At 36.8% G+C, this 16,283-nt stretch overlaps 1 protein-coding gene across 1 annotated transcript; it reads left to right on the top strand.

Moving 5' to 3' along the window:
• Positions 1 to 752: 752 nt before the first annotated feature.
• desmb (desmin b) lies at positions 753 to 16,276 on the top strand. The gene is made up of 9 exons (XM_023261255.3): positions 753 to 1,375; positions 5,681 to 5,741; positions 6,675 to 6,770; positions 7,127 to 7,288; positions 8,559 to 8,684; positions 8,768 to 8,988; positions 10,438 to 10,481; positions 10,949 to 11,037; positions 13,791 to 16,276. Exons 1-9 carry the CDS (start codon positions 798 to 800, stop codon positions 13,830 to 13,832), a joined length of 1,419 nt encoding a protein of 472 aa, XP_023117023.1. The 5' UTR covers positions 753 to 797; the 3' UTR covers positions 13,833 to 16,276.
• The last annotated feature ends 7 nt before the right edge of the window (positions 16,277 to 16,283 follow it).

Here is a 16,283-nt window from a genome sequence, read left to right as displayed (position 1 = left end):
TTAGGGTGCAGATAATATGAAAAGAAGAACAAATTAAAAAGGAAAGTATGATAACGTGATGAGAAAGACAGAGGAGTAAAGATTAGGAAGAGGGAAGAAGAAGTAGAACAAGAAGAAGAAGATGATGGACGAGGAGAAGAAGTAGAAGTAGAAGAAGAGGAAGATGGAGGAGGAAGAGAAGAAGATACAGAAGGAGAAAAACAGAAGGAGACGAAGAAGAAAAAGAGCAGGAAGAAGAAGATGGAGGAGAAGAAGAAGGAGAAGAAGAAGGAGAAGTAAGAGAAAAATAGAAGAAGGAAAAGAAGAAGAAGGAAAAGAAAGAGAATAAAGAGTAAAAGAAGGAGAATAAGGATGAAAAGAAGGAAAAGAGGAGGGAGAAGAAGAACAAGAAGAGGAAGATGGAGAAGAAGAAGAAGATGGAGAAGACAAGATGATGAAAAAGAGGAGGAAGAAGAAAAACAAAAGGAGAAGAAGAAGAAAAAGATGATGAGGAGGAGAAGAAGGACAATAAGGATGAAAAGAAAAACAGAAGGAGAAGAAGATATAGAAGAAGGACAAGAGGAAGAAAATGAAGAAAAAAGTGAAGAAGAAGAAAAAGGACGGTAAATAAAAAGGGAAAGGTAGAGCGATAAACCAGAGGGAGACGGAATAAAGAAGTGAGCTGAGAGTCCAACAGGGAGGGTGAGGGCAGTTCCCAGGGAGGAGGGGTAACACTGAGGGTAACTACAAATATGTGGGGGCAGCAGCTTCTCCTTCAGTGCTCGTCTGTGCTGCAGCCCTCACCAGACTCCTCCAGCATGGCCTCCTACAGCTCCTCCGCCCAGACCGCCTCCTCCTACCGCCGGACCTTCGGCCACGGCGCCTACGCCTCGCCCTCCCTCAACCGCTCCCTGCTGGGGCACGGCGGCGGCGGTAGCGGCGGTCATGTGACCTCCAGGGTCTACGAGGTGACCCGGAGCAGCTCCGCCCCGGCCTACAGGGTCTCCTCCAGCTACTACGGCCGGCCCCTGGCCACCTCCAGGGCCTCCGTCGGGCGCTGCTACGCCGGCATGGGCGAGACGCTGGACTTCAGCCTGGCGGACGCCCTCAACCAGGAGTTCCTGACCACGAGGACCAACGAGAAGGCCGAGCTGCAGCACCTGAACGACCGCTTCGCCAGCTACATCGAGAAGGTGCGCTTCCTGGAGCAGCAGAACCAGGCGCTGGTGGTGGAGGTGGAGCGTCTGAGGGGCCGCGAGCCGACGCGCATCGCCGACCTGTACGAGGAGGAGATGAGCGAGCTGAGGAGGCAGGTGGAGATCCTGACCAATCAGAGGTCGCGGATAGAGGTGGAGCGAGACAACCTGGTGGACGACCTGGACAAGATCAAACTCAGGTGGGCGGAGCTACGAGGGGGCGGTGGGTCTTTAAGAGGGTATCAGGAATGTTATAGATGTGAATGATTTTTGCTCTAAAACGTTCCAGTAACGTTTTCAGCTGTTAGTCCACAGAATGCTCTTATTAAAGGCAGGATAAAAATCTGTAAAGACACTTTAAGAATGTTTTCAAAATGTTTTACTTTCAAACATCATACTAAAAAGGTTAATGACTGAAAACAGTGAGACTAGGAACAAAAACAGAATAAAATATTCAAAGCCAAGTCAGTATTTAAGTCATGAAACTAGAATCTTAAGCTCTTCAGGATTGATTAGAACTCTAGAATGGAGAAAAACATCCTCAGAACGTTTGCAGATGTTCTGTCTTTGTTAGCATGTCAAATCACATGAACATTTTCTGTCTTCTGAGGCCTTGATTCCATTTTTTAAAAACATTTTGTTGCGTTGAGAACGTCCCCAAAACATCCTCAGAACATTCGAGACAAAATGTTCTACCTTCGTTAAGATTTTCTAACAACACTTTCTGTCTTCTGATTCCACTTTTTTAAAAACATTTTCCGAATGTTGTGTCGAGAACATCCCCAAAACCTTCTCAGAACGTTGCAGACAAAATGTTCTACCTTTGTTAATGTCTTCTAACAACACTTTCTGTCTTCTGATTCCACTTTTTTAAAAACATTTTCCGAATGTTGCATGGAGAACGTCCCCAAAACATTCTCAGAACATCCCAGACAAAACGTTCTACCTTTGTTTACATCCTCTAACAACACATTCCATCTTAAGAAGCACTGATAACACGTTGGAGACATTTTTTAGAACTATGTCTGTTGGTTTGAGAACGTTCTTCATCCTCTGAATGTTAGAACGTTTCGTCTACGTTAACTTCCAGCAACACCAGCAGACGGAACGTTCCCACAACATTTGCTAACATTATCTACAAGTTCTATTTATATGCTAAAGAAAACATTTTAATTTAAATACTGTTTTTATTTCAAATAATGTTCCTGCAATGTAAAATGTGAATTAAGTTTTCACTGGAACATTCAGAGAACGTTTGGTGGTGAACTTATGTTTCATGATAACAAAAAAAGTTGTAAAACCGAAGTTCAAGAAATGTTAAAGAGGACTCAGATTTTTTATTCATAAATGAACATTTTATAATTGGTAAAAATGGAAGAACATTTGGCAGATGTTTAAGAATAAATGCATATTTTTGGAATGAATTTGGACTTTATTCCATTTTTAAGCAAAAGTTACCCCTGAAAATGTTACTGGAACTTTACAGAACATTTTTTTTCAGAGCATTTTTGCCACAAACATGATTTAAAATGATAAATATCCTTAAGACGCTCTTTGAACATGTTTTCTTTAAAACATCAGTTGAACTTAATGTTAGCTAACGTTGTGGAAACATCGCCAAAAGATGAATGTGAGTCAAAATAATGTACTTTGACTTTAAGGAAAGAAGGTGTTTGTGTGTATTTATTTATTTCTCTCTGTGTTTTTTAATAATCAAATTTGTAGGATGCATATAATTAGTTCTGTTAGATGGAAAATTGTGATTAAAGGATATAAAATATATATATTTTTAAAAAGACAGGGCTTGTGTTTTGCTAAAAGGGAATCTGCAGACATATTTGTGATTAAGGCCCAGAAACAGGAGAATATGTGTCTGGAAGTTAGTTTAAGGTGAAAATAAAGAGAAAGTGAAGCATGTTAATATCTGAGCGAGCATGAAGCGGAGGATGAATGAGGCTGATGGATTTAACTGGCCGTGTGGGAGACGAGGGAGGTGTTATCTGCTGTTTGTTGTAGTTACAGGAAGTATTTTTAAACCCTGACAGATAATCTGCTTTTTAGGGGATCAGCCAAATGTTTCTGCATGGGTTTGGTTCCACAGGCTGATAAAGTGAACATTTCACTCTGAATATTATAATATTTATCATAAATTTTGATGTGAAAAGATAGAAAATAAGATTGCAGATGACTCAGTGTTGATGCAGTGGGAGGAACATTTTGTCGAAGCTTTAACTCGTCTACTTAGGACTCTGACTGTGAACGCTTCTTATAGAGCGGGTTTTTGGTAGGAGGCAAATAAAATTGCTAAATAAATAACGCCTGAGGAACATAGAAAGTACTAGAGGTGTGAAAATCATGAAAACACAGAATTAATGATAATAATGATAATGATACAGCTAATTTTGCTGCAAAAACTAAAAAACAAACATTAAAATTAGTATTTTAGTGTGTTTGATGGATATTAATTATAACATATAAGATCTACATCAGAATATAAACTCTTAAGAATTCCTAAAAAGTAAAAACTATAAATAATATATTCCACAGACCATATAAAGACGTAATGCTAAAAAGGTTAATAACTAAAAACAGTGGAACGAGTAGCAGAAAGAACATATTATTCTTAGCTAAACTGATATTTAAGTCATAAAACTATAATTTTATTCTCTCTAAGGTTGATTTTTAATTAGTATAACTGACTTAGCACAAAACTTAAATATAATGCGACTGTTTCAGTCTAAAGATTGCGGAGAAAAACGGTATTAGCAAACAAAATATGCTCTTATTTTAGTTTGTTTCTGATTTGAAGTTTAATAAATGCATCTTCTAATTGAATCAATTGAAACATATAATCTAAATGTAGCTCAATAAAATAAATCACATATATTTCATTAGAAGAAACGTCAGCTATTCCTACTCCACTAAGCTAGGCTAATTAGCTTGTAGCATCACTTGCTAACTGCTAGCTCAATATCTAGTGTTTTCTTTTTTCATCATTGTAATTAGATTCAGCGATTATTAGAATTAGATTTAGAATTAGATTCAGTGATTTAACATACTTAGATACTTATTTTGTTTCAAAAACAAACCAAAAAGGTGAAAAATGGGCACATTAGCTCAAGCTAACACTAGCTCACCAGCTAGCTCTAGCTAGCCAGAGCACAGCTGCTGCTGTTTGGTTTTTACAAGCTTTTTTTCCTATAACAATCCCATATGATGAGATTAAATATAAACAAATTTGGTTCAGTTTTGCATTTTAGCTTTGCAGGACAGTGTTGAAAGTGGTTCCAAAGCTAGTTATCCTGCTAAAGTACTAATTTAAATGTTAATGAGTCAGTAGGCCTAAAGATAGTTCAATATATCAATAAAACACTCTGAAATCGGCTTCTTAAAATTATTAATTATTTGTAATACTATGAAATTTGCTGATAATTACATTCTTTTAATTCTACAAGTGATGCTACAAGCATCATTTGCTAACTGCTAGCTTAATATCTAGTGCAAGATTTTTATTTTTATATATATATATATATATATATATATATATATATATATATATATATATATATATATATATATATATACACATATACTTTTAAATCTGTAAATTTAGCTGATGATTACATTCTTTTAATTCCACTTTGTGTAAGACTGTAAAAGTGATCAAATTAATGCAGCAACATAAAATCAGATTTTCCTGTATAATTATTCAGGATGAGGTTGATTTTCAACTCTTACAGTCTATTTAAAGTAAAGACATGAAGGAATAACAGACCCTAATGCAAAGATTTAAAACAGACTGATAATTACGGAGACATTCTGCATCTATAAATACACAAACATATGCCGCAGTTTAAATTTAGAGCTGACAGTGATGCTCAGTTTGAAACTGGACACATGATGAAGCTCTGACTTCTGCATCAGCTGTGTTTTTCTCTAATCGTAATTAGTCCTGAGGTTATTTGTTCTGATCTGCGGTATGAAAGGACGATGACTCTGACCAAAGTTAGTCGTCGTCCCTCCATGATGTTGATGCTGCCGTCTTCTATAAAAGGAGAGGAAATATCTGGAGGATCTGCAGCGATCTGTTCTTCCTCCGTCTGTGGTTTACATCTGAAGTGCCAGTTTTGTAGAAGACGACGCTTCAGATGTAAACATCAAATAATCATCACAATGAACTAAAAATGCAGCTTGAACTTGCTGTCCTTCAGCACATTCTGATTTAAAGATGTTTTTCTGCCTCAATAAACAGAAATAAACACGTGTTCGCTTTTAAAGAGCACCTGTTTGTTTATTATTTAGCATAAATGCATTTATTTTCCGAATGAATTTGGAAAAAAAATGTGTAAATTATCTTTTAACGGGGATATCTAGGGTTTTGTGTGTGTAGTTGTGTGTGTTGTTTTGTGTGTGTTTTTGTGTGTGTATGTTGTTGGGTTTAGTTAAAGTTCTAGTTAAAGTTGAAGTTGCTGCTGAATCAATCAAGTTGTTTTCTCTGTTTCCAGACTGCAGGAGGAGATTCTAGAAAAGGAGGAAGCAGAGAACAACCTGGCTGCTTTCAGAGCGGTAAGAGATGACATCACATTTCAGGAATCTGGCTAACGACAAGTTGTTGGGTGTTGTTGTTGAGTGTTGTGTTTTGTTGGGTGTTGTTGGTTATTGTTGTGTGTTATTGTGTATTGTTGTTGGGTATTGTTGGATATTGTGTGTTGTTGGGTATTGATGGGTATTCTTGGGTGTTATGTGTTGTTTGTTGTTGGGTGTTATTGTGTTGTTATGTTTTTCTGACTTGGTTTTCTCAGATTTTTTTCTCTGAAGTCTCAAATTTATGATTTTATGAGAATATTTTTTCCCCGTAACTTTACAGTCTTCATCTTAGAGGATGTCTGAGTCGATCTCATAGGATTTTCCCATTTTCATTTGTACAATTTTTTCTTAAATAATTTTTAATAATTAATCAATAATTTGTTTGTGAGTTTAAATGCTTTTTTTTACAACATTCAACAGACAAAAAGATGAAAAATGGGGCACCTTACTGAAAACAAGCATTTTGATTGTAAGCTTTGGACTTAAAAGGAGCAAAATAAATCTACACACACTTAAAACTCTTCATGTCAACATTTAGTCCTGATAAACGTCTAAACATGTGTTTAAAATTATTTAAGGTCTAATCTTGTTAGAATCAGATATGATATGTGTGCAGGAAATATGGAAAAGGTTGATTGAATTTCAGTTTTTTTTCTCATAAAGGTAAATTACAGCGTCAAGCTCAAACACAATTAGACGGTTTTAGAGTTTAGTCTATTTTCAGTCACCTTTTAAGCACCTTAAAACTACATTTCTGATAGTTTCTTGCTCCACAGGCTGAAACTGAACCTTTGTTTGCTTCTTTCAAGGTTGAATAGTTTCTGATCTCAACTCACTCTCTGAGTATTTTCAGTTATCTGATATCTGCTAATCTTTCCAGAATGTTTAGCTGTAAATCTGAATCCTCTGTAGGACGTTGACGCTGCCACTTTGGCCCGTCTGGACCTGGAGAGACGCATTGAGACGCTGCAGGAGGAGATCGCCTTCCTGAAGAAGATCCACGAGGAGGTTATTATTTACGCTGCATCCTTTAAAAGTTAAAAGACAGACGTTATCATCCACCTCACACAGAAATATCATCACTTTGGTGCAGAAATTAGAAAAATGTGGCGATCTGATGGCAAAAATTTGTTTTATTTCCTCAACTTCACCATGTTTTTTGCAGTTTTTCTACATCTTTGTTGGCGTATTCCAGTTCCATTGCAGTTTTTACGTTGATTTTGAGGCTTTTATTACAGACAGACACTGAGCTAATCCCTTTAATCTGTCTCTGTTTTACAGACAAATGCACATAAATCCAAGCAGCACTCTGTCATTGCACTGCACCAACCTTCCTCCTCCTCCTCCTCTTTATCCTCCTGCAGGAGATCCGTGAGCTGCAGACCCAGATGCAGGAAACCCAGGTCCAGATCCAGATGGACATGTCCAAGCCGGACCTGACGGCGGCGCTGAGAGACATCCGAGCTCAGTACGAAGGCATCGCCGCCAAGAACATCGCCGAGGCTGAGGAGTGGTACAAGTCCAAGGTCAGAGACGCATGTTGTCGCCATTAACTGCAGTTTACTGCAGCTGCTTCACTGGTGGAGCCGGAAGTTTTTACTATTAAACATTTTTCAGGGTCAATGTCATGTAGTTTTTTGATTTAATGTGTCCTATCCAAACATGAAACCGCTTGAGAAACAGTTAAAGACTTAATAGCTGGTTCCCCATCCTTAGTGTCTGTTGGCAGGTAATGGAGACTAACAGTAACAGTGGTTTAAAACATCTCTTATCATTTCTTCCATCAAACAACTATAAGAGAAGCCAAATGGTGCCAAAGCAGCATCAAGGAGATGTATGTTGACCTGAAACATACGCAAAATAACCATAAAGAGGCAAAAAATAAATAAATAGAAGATAAACAAAGCAAAGAACAACCTCAAAGAGACACACAAAACAATCATAAAGACCCGAAAACAACCACGAAGAGGCAAAAAACAACCACAAAGAGGCAACAAAAAAATCACAAAGAGGCAACAAACAATCTTGAAGAGGCAAAAACAACCACAAAGAAGTAAAACACAACCACAAAGAGGCAAAAACAACCGTGAAGAGGAAAAAACAATCCCTAAGTGGCAAAACACAACCACACAGGGGCACAAACAACCTTGAAGAGGCAACGACAATCTCAAAGAGGCAAAAAACAACTACAAAGAGGCAAAAAGAATCTTGACGAGGCAACAAATAATCATAAAGAGGCAAAAAACAACCCCAAAGCGGTAACAAACAACCTCAAAGAGGCAAAAACAACCCTGACGAAAAACAACCATGAAGAGGCAAAACACTATCTCAATAAGGAAACAATCACAGAGGCAAAAAACAACCTCAAAGACGCAAAAAACGACCTTGAAGAGACAACAAACAACCACAAAGAGGCAAAAAAACAACCTTAAAGAGGCAAAAACAACCACGAAGAGGCAAAAAACAACCTTAAAGAGGCAAAAAAAACCACGAAGAGGCAAAAAACAACCACAATAAATTAAAAAACAACCTTGGAGAGGCAAGAAAAAACCTTGAACAGCCTAATATTGTTTTTTTCTTCAACAACAACAACAACAAATCTGATGGGTTTTTTCTTCATGTTTTGATTTGGAATTAAATGTGCAGCGTTCCTAATGCATTTGCGTGCATGGAAACAAAAACTTTGATCAGGATTTTGAGCTTTACTCGCCTTTTTAAACACACTGCTATTGCTTTGAACTTGAAGGCTGCAACAGGTGGCTATAATAGAAAAAGCTCTGACCTTTTGTCCTGCAGGTGTCCGACCTGAACCAGGCGGTGAGTAAGAACAACGAAGCTCTGAAACAGGCCCGACAGGAGACCATGGAGTTCCGGCACCAGATCCAGGCCTACACCTGCGAGATCGACTCACTCAAAGGCACCGTACGTCTCACCCGCTACTTCCTGTCTGAACGCCGCTGAGCTCAGATTAGATCTAAACGCTTCCTCTCCCTGACGATCCCCAGAACGAGTCCCTGATGAGGCAGATGCGGGACATGGAGGACCGCCACGGACGCGAGGCCGGCGGCTTCCAGGACACCATCGCCCGGCTGGAGGCCGAGATCGCCAACATGAAGGACGAGATGGCGCGTCACCTCCGCGAGTACCAGGACCTGCTCAACGTCAAGATGGCGCTGGATGTGGAGATCGCCACCTACAGGAAGCTGCTGGAAGGGGAGGAGAGCAGGTGATGCTTAGAATATTCATTTAAAACGTCTGTGACTGTTTAAACGTCGGAACCAGGCTTCAGACTTAAACGTTGCTTTCAATAGTGAAATTTAAACACTTGATCCGTGTTGACAGGATGTAGCTACTTCTCACAGGTGGGATCAAAATCTCAGCTTTCAGCTCAACAACCATGAACATTTCTTTTGTTTGTCAATTAGATGCAAGAGACACAACATGACAACGCATATTGGCCTAAAACACATGCAAAATAATCACAAAACAGACGGAAAACAACCATAAAAAATGAGTATGGCCACAAAATAGATGGAAAACAATCACAAAAGATGAATATGACCATAAAAGAGACCTAAAACAACCATAAAAGATGAATATGACAACCACAAAGAGGCAAAAAAAACGACACAAAGAAATGCAAAACTGCACTGAAGATGAACAAAACAGAAACAGAACATCCCCAAGGAGATGCGAAATGACTCGAGAGACACAGAAAACAATCAAAAAGAGGCTACAAACAACCATAAAGAGGTGAAATATGACCCCAAGACATGAAAAACTACATAAAACAGAAACAAAATGATCACAAACAATGCAAAACAACTCAAAGAAGATGCAAAATGACTCAAGTTACACACAAAACAATGATAAAGAGATGAAAAACAATCATAAAGAGGCAACAAAACAAACCAAAAAATGTAAAAATAACCACAAAGAGGCAAAAACAAAAAAAGAGGCAAAAAACAACTATAAAGAGGTAAAAAATAACCATAAAGAGGCAAAAATAAACAACTATGAACAGGCAAAAAACAAAAAGAGGTAAAAGCAATCATAATGGGGCAAAAAACAAACAAAACTGGCAAAAATCAATCACAAAGGTGCAAAAATAACTATAAAGTGATAAAAACAACCATCAGGGAGCAAAAAAAACTAACAAAAAGAGGTTAAATATGACCCCAAGACATGACAAACTACATAAAACAAATAGATGCAAAACAACCCAAAGAACATGCAAAATTATGTAAAAGATGCACAAAACACAGAAATAATGGAAGCATCTATAAACTAAAACAAGTGGAGGAGGTTCAGTGGTGCAAATGTCTGCAAAGTTGATGAAATTATGTAAATAAACCGAAAACGTAGAACAATATAAAGCAGATCTGGTCTGTTGGTCCCTGATCGCTGATGAATAACTGAATGAAACCAATTAAAAAATGAACTATCAGTAGACTTTGTGGCTCATTTGTCTCATTTTTTGGTATAGAAAGTTAATTTTATGTAATAAAATGAAATAAAACTTCATAAATAAACAAGTAAAGGATGATTTTCTCCTAAAACGTGAACTAAAACGTTCTGAAATAACAACTGTGGGATTGTTTTCATCCAGATTTAAGTAAAATAATTCCAGATTTACGTCATGTTTCAACATTTTCTCTTACTTTTTTTATTGCAGGATTACCTTACCTGTGCAGAGCTACTCCACCTTAAGCTTCCGAGGTACGAACTCAAATGCTGTTACCTGAACGCACCACTAGAGGGCGCACATTCTACATCCACAGGAGGAGTTTTTACACCCTTCTATTGTTTAAATATGTCGTTTCAGATCAGATTAACGTGTAAAAAGTGAATTTTTGCACTTCATCACCACTGAATCTCATGTTTAAAACCATTTATTTCAACTCACTTTCAATAAAAGTGGATGTAGAGTATTTTTTCATCCAGCTGTTACCTAAAATCTGTCATTTCTTAAAATAATCTAAGCTCCAAATTTCAGTTTTCACCAGTTATTCTGTGCTTTTCGTGAACATTTTCACACTTTTAGCTGTTTTTCAACGATTTATTCACTGCATGTGTTCATTCCAGCTGTTTATTTCAGGTATTTTTGGCCAGAATGTGCTTTTTCTTTCCTCGTTACCTTTAAAAATACCAACATTGTTGATGATACGAATGTTTTGTTGGATCAGAGACGAGTCCTGAACACCAGCAGCGCTCCTCTGAGATGCATTCCAAGAAAACCGTCCTCATCAAGACCATCGAGACCCGCGATGGAGAGGTAAAAAACACTTCTGATGTTGAACATTTTATCTATTTTGGAACTTTATTGGCTCCTGAACTTGTGCAGCTGCAGAATCTGAGAGGAATTACTCAGATTTCTAACTTTTAGGAATTTTCTTTGCACTGTCATTTAAAGATCTCACAAACTTAGGTGACTTTAAAGACAAATAATCTGGGTTCAAGCATCTTTTAACTTGATTTTCTCCCCATTGATCACTTTATATAAACAGATTTCCTCACTGACAGACTGTTTTTTTGTTGTTTCTCAGGGTTAGTTGATATGCAACATTTAAACCACTTTGTTTTTCATGTATCGATCAAAAACATACAACCATAAAGAGGTGAAAAATGACACCAAGACATGAGAAACTACATAAAATAGACACAAAATGATCACAAACAGATGAAAAGCAACCCAAAGGAGATGTAAAATGACTCAAGACATACATGAAACAATCAAAACGAAATGAAAAACAACCATAAAGAGGCAAAAACAACACTAAAAGATAAAATATGACCCCAAGACATGAAATACTACATAAAACAGAAACAAAATGACACGAACAGATAAAAAGCAACACAAAAGAGATGCAAAATTATGTAAGAGACACGCAAAACAACCACAACAAAATATACAACCTTAAAGATGAAAAAAATGACCCCAAGTCATGAGAAACTACATAAAACAGAAAGAAAATGACCACAAACAGACGAAAAACAACCCAAAGAAGATGCACAACGACTCACGAGACACAAAACAGCAACAAAGAGATAAAAAACAACTATAAAGAGGAAAAAACAACCATAAAGAGGCAAAAAAAAATCAAAAAGAGGCAAAGAGCAACTAAAATGAGGCAAAAAACTATCAAAAATATCCAAAAAAACTATTGAAAATATGTTTTTAAAAAAAAACAACCACAATGAGGCAAAAAACAACCAGAAATATGCAAACAACAACCATAAAGAGGCAAAAACAACCACAATGAGGCAAAAAACAACCAAAAATCTGCAAAAAACAATCATAAAGCGATGAAATATGACCCCAAGGCATGAAAAACTACATAAAATAGACACAAAATTATCACAAACAGACGCAAAACAACCCAAAGGAGACACCAAATTATGTAAGACACACAAAACAATCACAACCAGCATGTTTTAAGTTGATTTTCTCCCAGTTTGTGGCTTTATATGAATAGATTTTGCAGCAGCTGTTGCAGTTTTCTTGCTTTTCCCCTGGCAGACTGTTCTCTAAGTGTTTGTTTTTCACGTATCGATGAGTTTAACCTGCGTCATCCCTGAACCTAATGGTCCACATTGATCAGTAATCAGAGGAGCTCATTCTGCTCCAGATAGTCGGGTTCACCTCGTTATCTCCTGTCCTCATTAAAATGACCTTTTTTTTCTGGAGTTTCTGGTGATTTCAGGAGCTGATTTAACTCTTTGACCTCAGCCGTCAGGGTTAAATAAGATCTCCTCGATGTTTTCCCATCAGAAAACATTCCTGATCATTCCCAGGAAAAGCATGCAGCGACTAGTCGAGCCAAAAACACGTCACGGGCGAGTCGCAACAAGTAAACAACAAAAACAGCTTTATCTTCACAGTCCAACAGAATCCACCTCGTTCTGCACGTTCTCTCAAAATCTGATAATTCCAGCCGCATACAAAGTCAGGTTTCTGATCATTTTTTAGCTGAGACGAGAAAGGAAACTTAATTTACTAGCAGATGTTCCTGTTTCTTTTAAATTCACAGAGAATCAAGCACATAAAGAGCAAATTTTCTAACATAAAGACAATAATTATAATAACATAAGCATCTTTTGACTAGATTTTTTCCCAATTTATCGGTTTATATAATTAGATTTCCCTACTGGCAGACAAAGGGGGTCAGTGTCAGGTGAAACATGACGACAAGAAATGATAAACTACATAAAACGGGAAGAAAATGATCACAAATAGATGCAAAACAACCCAAAGGAGATGCAAAATTATGTACGAGACACACAAAACAATCACAAGTTCAAGTTACAACAAGATTAAACAGATGTAAAACAACCCAAAGGAGATGCAAAATGACTCGGGAGATACAGAAAACAATGAGAAAGAGATGAAAAACAACCATAAAGAGGCAAAAAACAACCATAAAGAGGCAAAAAACAACCATAAAGAGGCAAAAAACAACTACAAAGAAGCAAAAAACAATCAAAAAGAGCCAAAAAAACAACCATAAAGATGTAAAATTTGACCCAAAGACATGAAAAACTACATAAAACAGACAAAACAATCACAAGAGGCAAAACAACCATGAAGTACAAAAAACATCCATGAAGAGGAAGAAAGTGACCATTAGACGACACAAAAGAAACCCAAAGGAGACGCAAAATGACTCAAGAGACACACAAAACAATCAGAGAGGAAAAAAACAACCATAAAGAGGTGAAATATGGTCCCAAAAACATGAAAACCTACATAAAACAGACACAAAACGACGAGAAACAGTTGGAAAACAACCCAAAGAAGATGCAAAATTATGGAAAAGACACAAAACAATCAAAAAGAGATGAAAAACAACCATAAATAAGTTAAAAATAGTAGATTTTTGTGTGAATTATTACACAAAACAACGCCTTTAACCTTCTTGTACTCAAGACAAGATCTGATGAATTTTCTGTTGGTCAACTGAACAGTTTGATTTTAGCTGATCTGAATTTATTTACTTTTACTGAATTCTGACTGTTTCTTGTCTTCAGGTCGTCAGCGAGTCGACGCAGCATCAGCAGGACATCATGTAGCCGACCAGAAGAACAAACGCAATCAGAAAAAAAGAGCGCAAATAATAAAACTAAGCAGAAAGATTTTCCAAACTTCCTGTTCGTGTTTGAATGTATGTGAACTGAAAGCAGGTTGGTGGTGAATTTAGCATCATCTGGGTTTATTTATCTCTGCTTTACTGCCATTTTTAAGCTGAATACATGCATCTACCTGCTAAATATCCTGTTAATTCTGCAAAGACATCAGAAGAAAGTATGAAAATGATGAATTTAGAGGAAATTAGCAGCCTGAAACACAAATGTATTGTGTTTAAAATTGGCCTAAAATGTTATTTTCTGCTGCAAAATATGAGTCCCAACAGCAGTGAACAGGTTTTTCAGAGAAGATAGAAATGTTTATGGTCATAATTTAAAGAAAAAGCTTCTAACGTTAAAGATTCTAAAGTCTTCAGCAATTCTTCTTATTTTTCTCATGCTGCTTTAAAAGTGAGCCATCACCCAAATTACCAGCTAGGCTAACCATCTGGCTAGCTTTATAACAAAAATGTCCATTTCTGTTTAAAATATAAGTTAGAACAATCAGCTAGGCTAACTAGCTGGCTAGCTTTTTAACAAAAATGTTCATTTCCATTTAAAATATAAGTTCCAACAATCAGCTAGGCTAACTAGCTGGCTAGCTTTTTAACAAAAATGTCCATTTCTGTTTAAAATATAAGTTAGAACAATCAGCTAGGCTAACTAGCTGGCTAGCTTTTTAACAAAAATGTTCATTTCCATTTAAAATATAAGTTCCAACAATCAGCTAGGCTAACTAGCTGGCTAGCTTTTTAACAAAAATGTTCATTTCCATTTAAAATATAAGTTCCAACAATCAGCTAGGCTAACTAGCTGGCTAGCTTTTTAACAAAAATGTTCATTTCCATTTAAAATATAAGTTCCAACAATTAGCTAGGCTAACTAGCTGGCTAGCTTTTTAACAAAAATGTCCTGTTAACTCTGAAAAGACATTAGAAGGAAGAATGAATAGATTGATATTTGAAACAGTCGCACATTAAATCTCTAAATTACAGACAAAAAATGAAGCTTTTCACCGTGTATCACCAACAACTCACAACAAAACAAGCTGAATATTTTGTGCATCAAAAAGAATAAAAGCCCTTCAAACATCCTTCTAAATAAGATATTCTGCTGCTGCTTAGAGTTCCGGCTCTGCAATTTACATTAAAGGTCACAGAGAATTTACTTTAGCATCTCATTTCCTGATTGATTTTCACCACTCAGACTGTGTACATCAACTGGGATCTGCAATGAAAATGCAGCAGCATGGATTCTTCTGTTTTTCTTGCACACACTGCAGCTTTTGCTGTGTTTCTCAAAGTCGGAGTCGCTGCTTTTTCCCCCCAGTCAGGAGTGTTGTGAGGATGACAGGAAGAAAATGATCACAAATAGATGCAAAACAGCCATTAAAAGGTCAGAAAAGGACTATAAAGAGGCAAAAAAAAGTATTAAGAGGAAAAAAACAACCATTAAGAGGCAAAAAGCAACCATAAAGAGTAAAAAAATAAATAAAAAAATAATAAAGGGGCAAAAAAAACATAAAAAGGTAAAAAAAAAACCATAAAGAGGCAAAAAAACAAACATAAAAAAGCAAAAAACAACCATAAGGAGTCAAAAAACAACCATAAACAAGCAAAAAACAATCGTAAAAAGATAAAAACAATCAAACGGCACAAAAACAACAATTAAAAGGTAAAAACAATCATAAAGGGCAAAAAAACAACTATAAAGGGGCAAAAACAGCCATAAAGAGGTGAAAACAACCATTAAGAGGCAAAAACAACTATAAAGGGGCAAAAAACAACGATAAAGGGGCAAAAAACAATCATAAAGCGGTGAAAAACAACCATAAAGAGGCAAAAACAACCATAAACAGGTGAAAAATGACCCCAAGACATGAAAAACTACATAAAACAGGAAGAAAATCACCACAAACAGATGCAAAACAAGCCAAAGAAGATGCAAAATTACTCAAAAGATGCAAAACAACCATGAAGAGGTGAAGATTGACCCTATTTTTCAAAGCAGTTTTTGTGCTGCTCCAGAATCTGAGAGGAATTACTCACATTTTCATTTTTTAGGGACTTTCTTTGCACTCTCATTTAAAGATCTCACAAACTTATTCGACTTTAAAGACAAATAATCTAGTTTCAAGCATCTTTTAACTTGATTTTCTCACAATTCGGGGCTTCAGATGAACAGATTTTGCAGCAGCAGCGTGGATTCTTCTGGTTTTGTCGTGTGTCTGAAGGTCGGAGGATGACGTGAAGTAGAGATAAAGGAGGAGGAGATTAGATGGTGTCTGGAGATGAAACGAAGATGTGTGGAAATACGAGGAAGGTTGGCAGGAAAGATAATCCGCTGTGACTTTCACATATTATTGGCTAATAAAGTGGATTTCATGCTGATTGACGT

Source organism: Amphiprion ocellaris, chromosome 24 (genome assembly GCF_022539595.1).
Source record: "Amphiprion ocellaris isolate individual 3 ecotype Okinawa chromosome 24, ASM2253959v1, whole genome shotgun sequence".
NCBI lineage: Eukaryota > Metazoa > Chordata > Actinopteri > Pomacentridae > Amphiprion > Amphiprion ocellaris.
This window is presented reverse-complemented; position numbering and strand designations above follow the sequence as displayed.

Coding starts and splice junctions, on each gene's coding strand:
- desmb (XM_023261255.3), top strand. CDS start 798: ATGGCCTCCTACAGCTCCTCCGCCCAGACCGCCTCCTCCTACCGCCGG. Junction 1,376..5,680: donor CTGGACAAGATCAAACTCAG/GTGGGCGGAGCT, acceptor CTCTGTTTCCAG/ACTGCAGGAGGAGATTCTAG. Junction 7,289..8,558: donor AGGAGTGGTACAAGTCCAAG/GTCAGAGACGCA, acceptor TTTGTCCTGCAG/GTGTCCGACCTGAACCAGGC.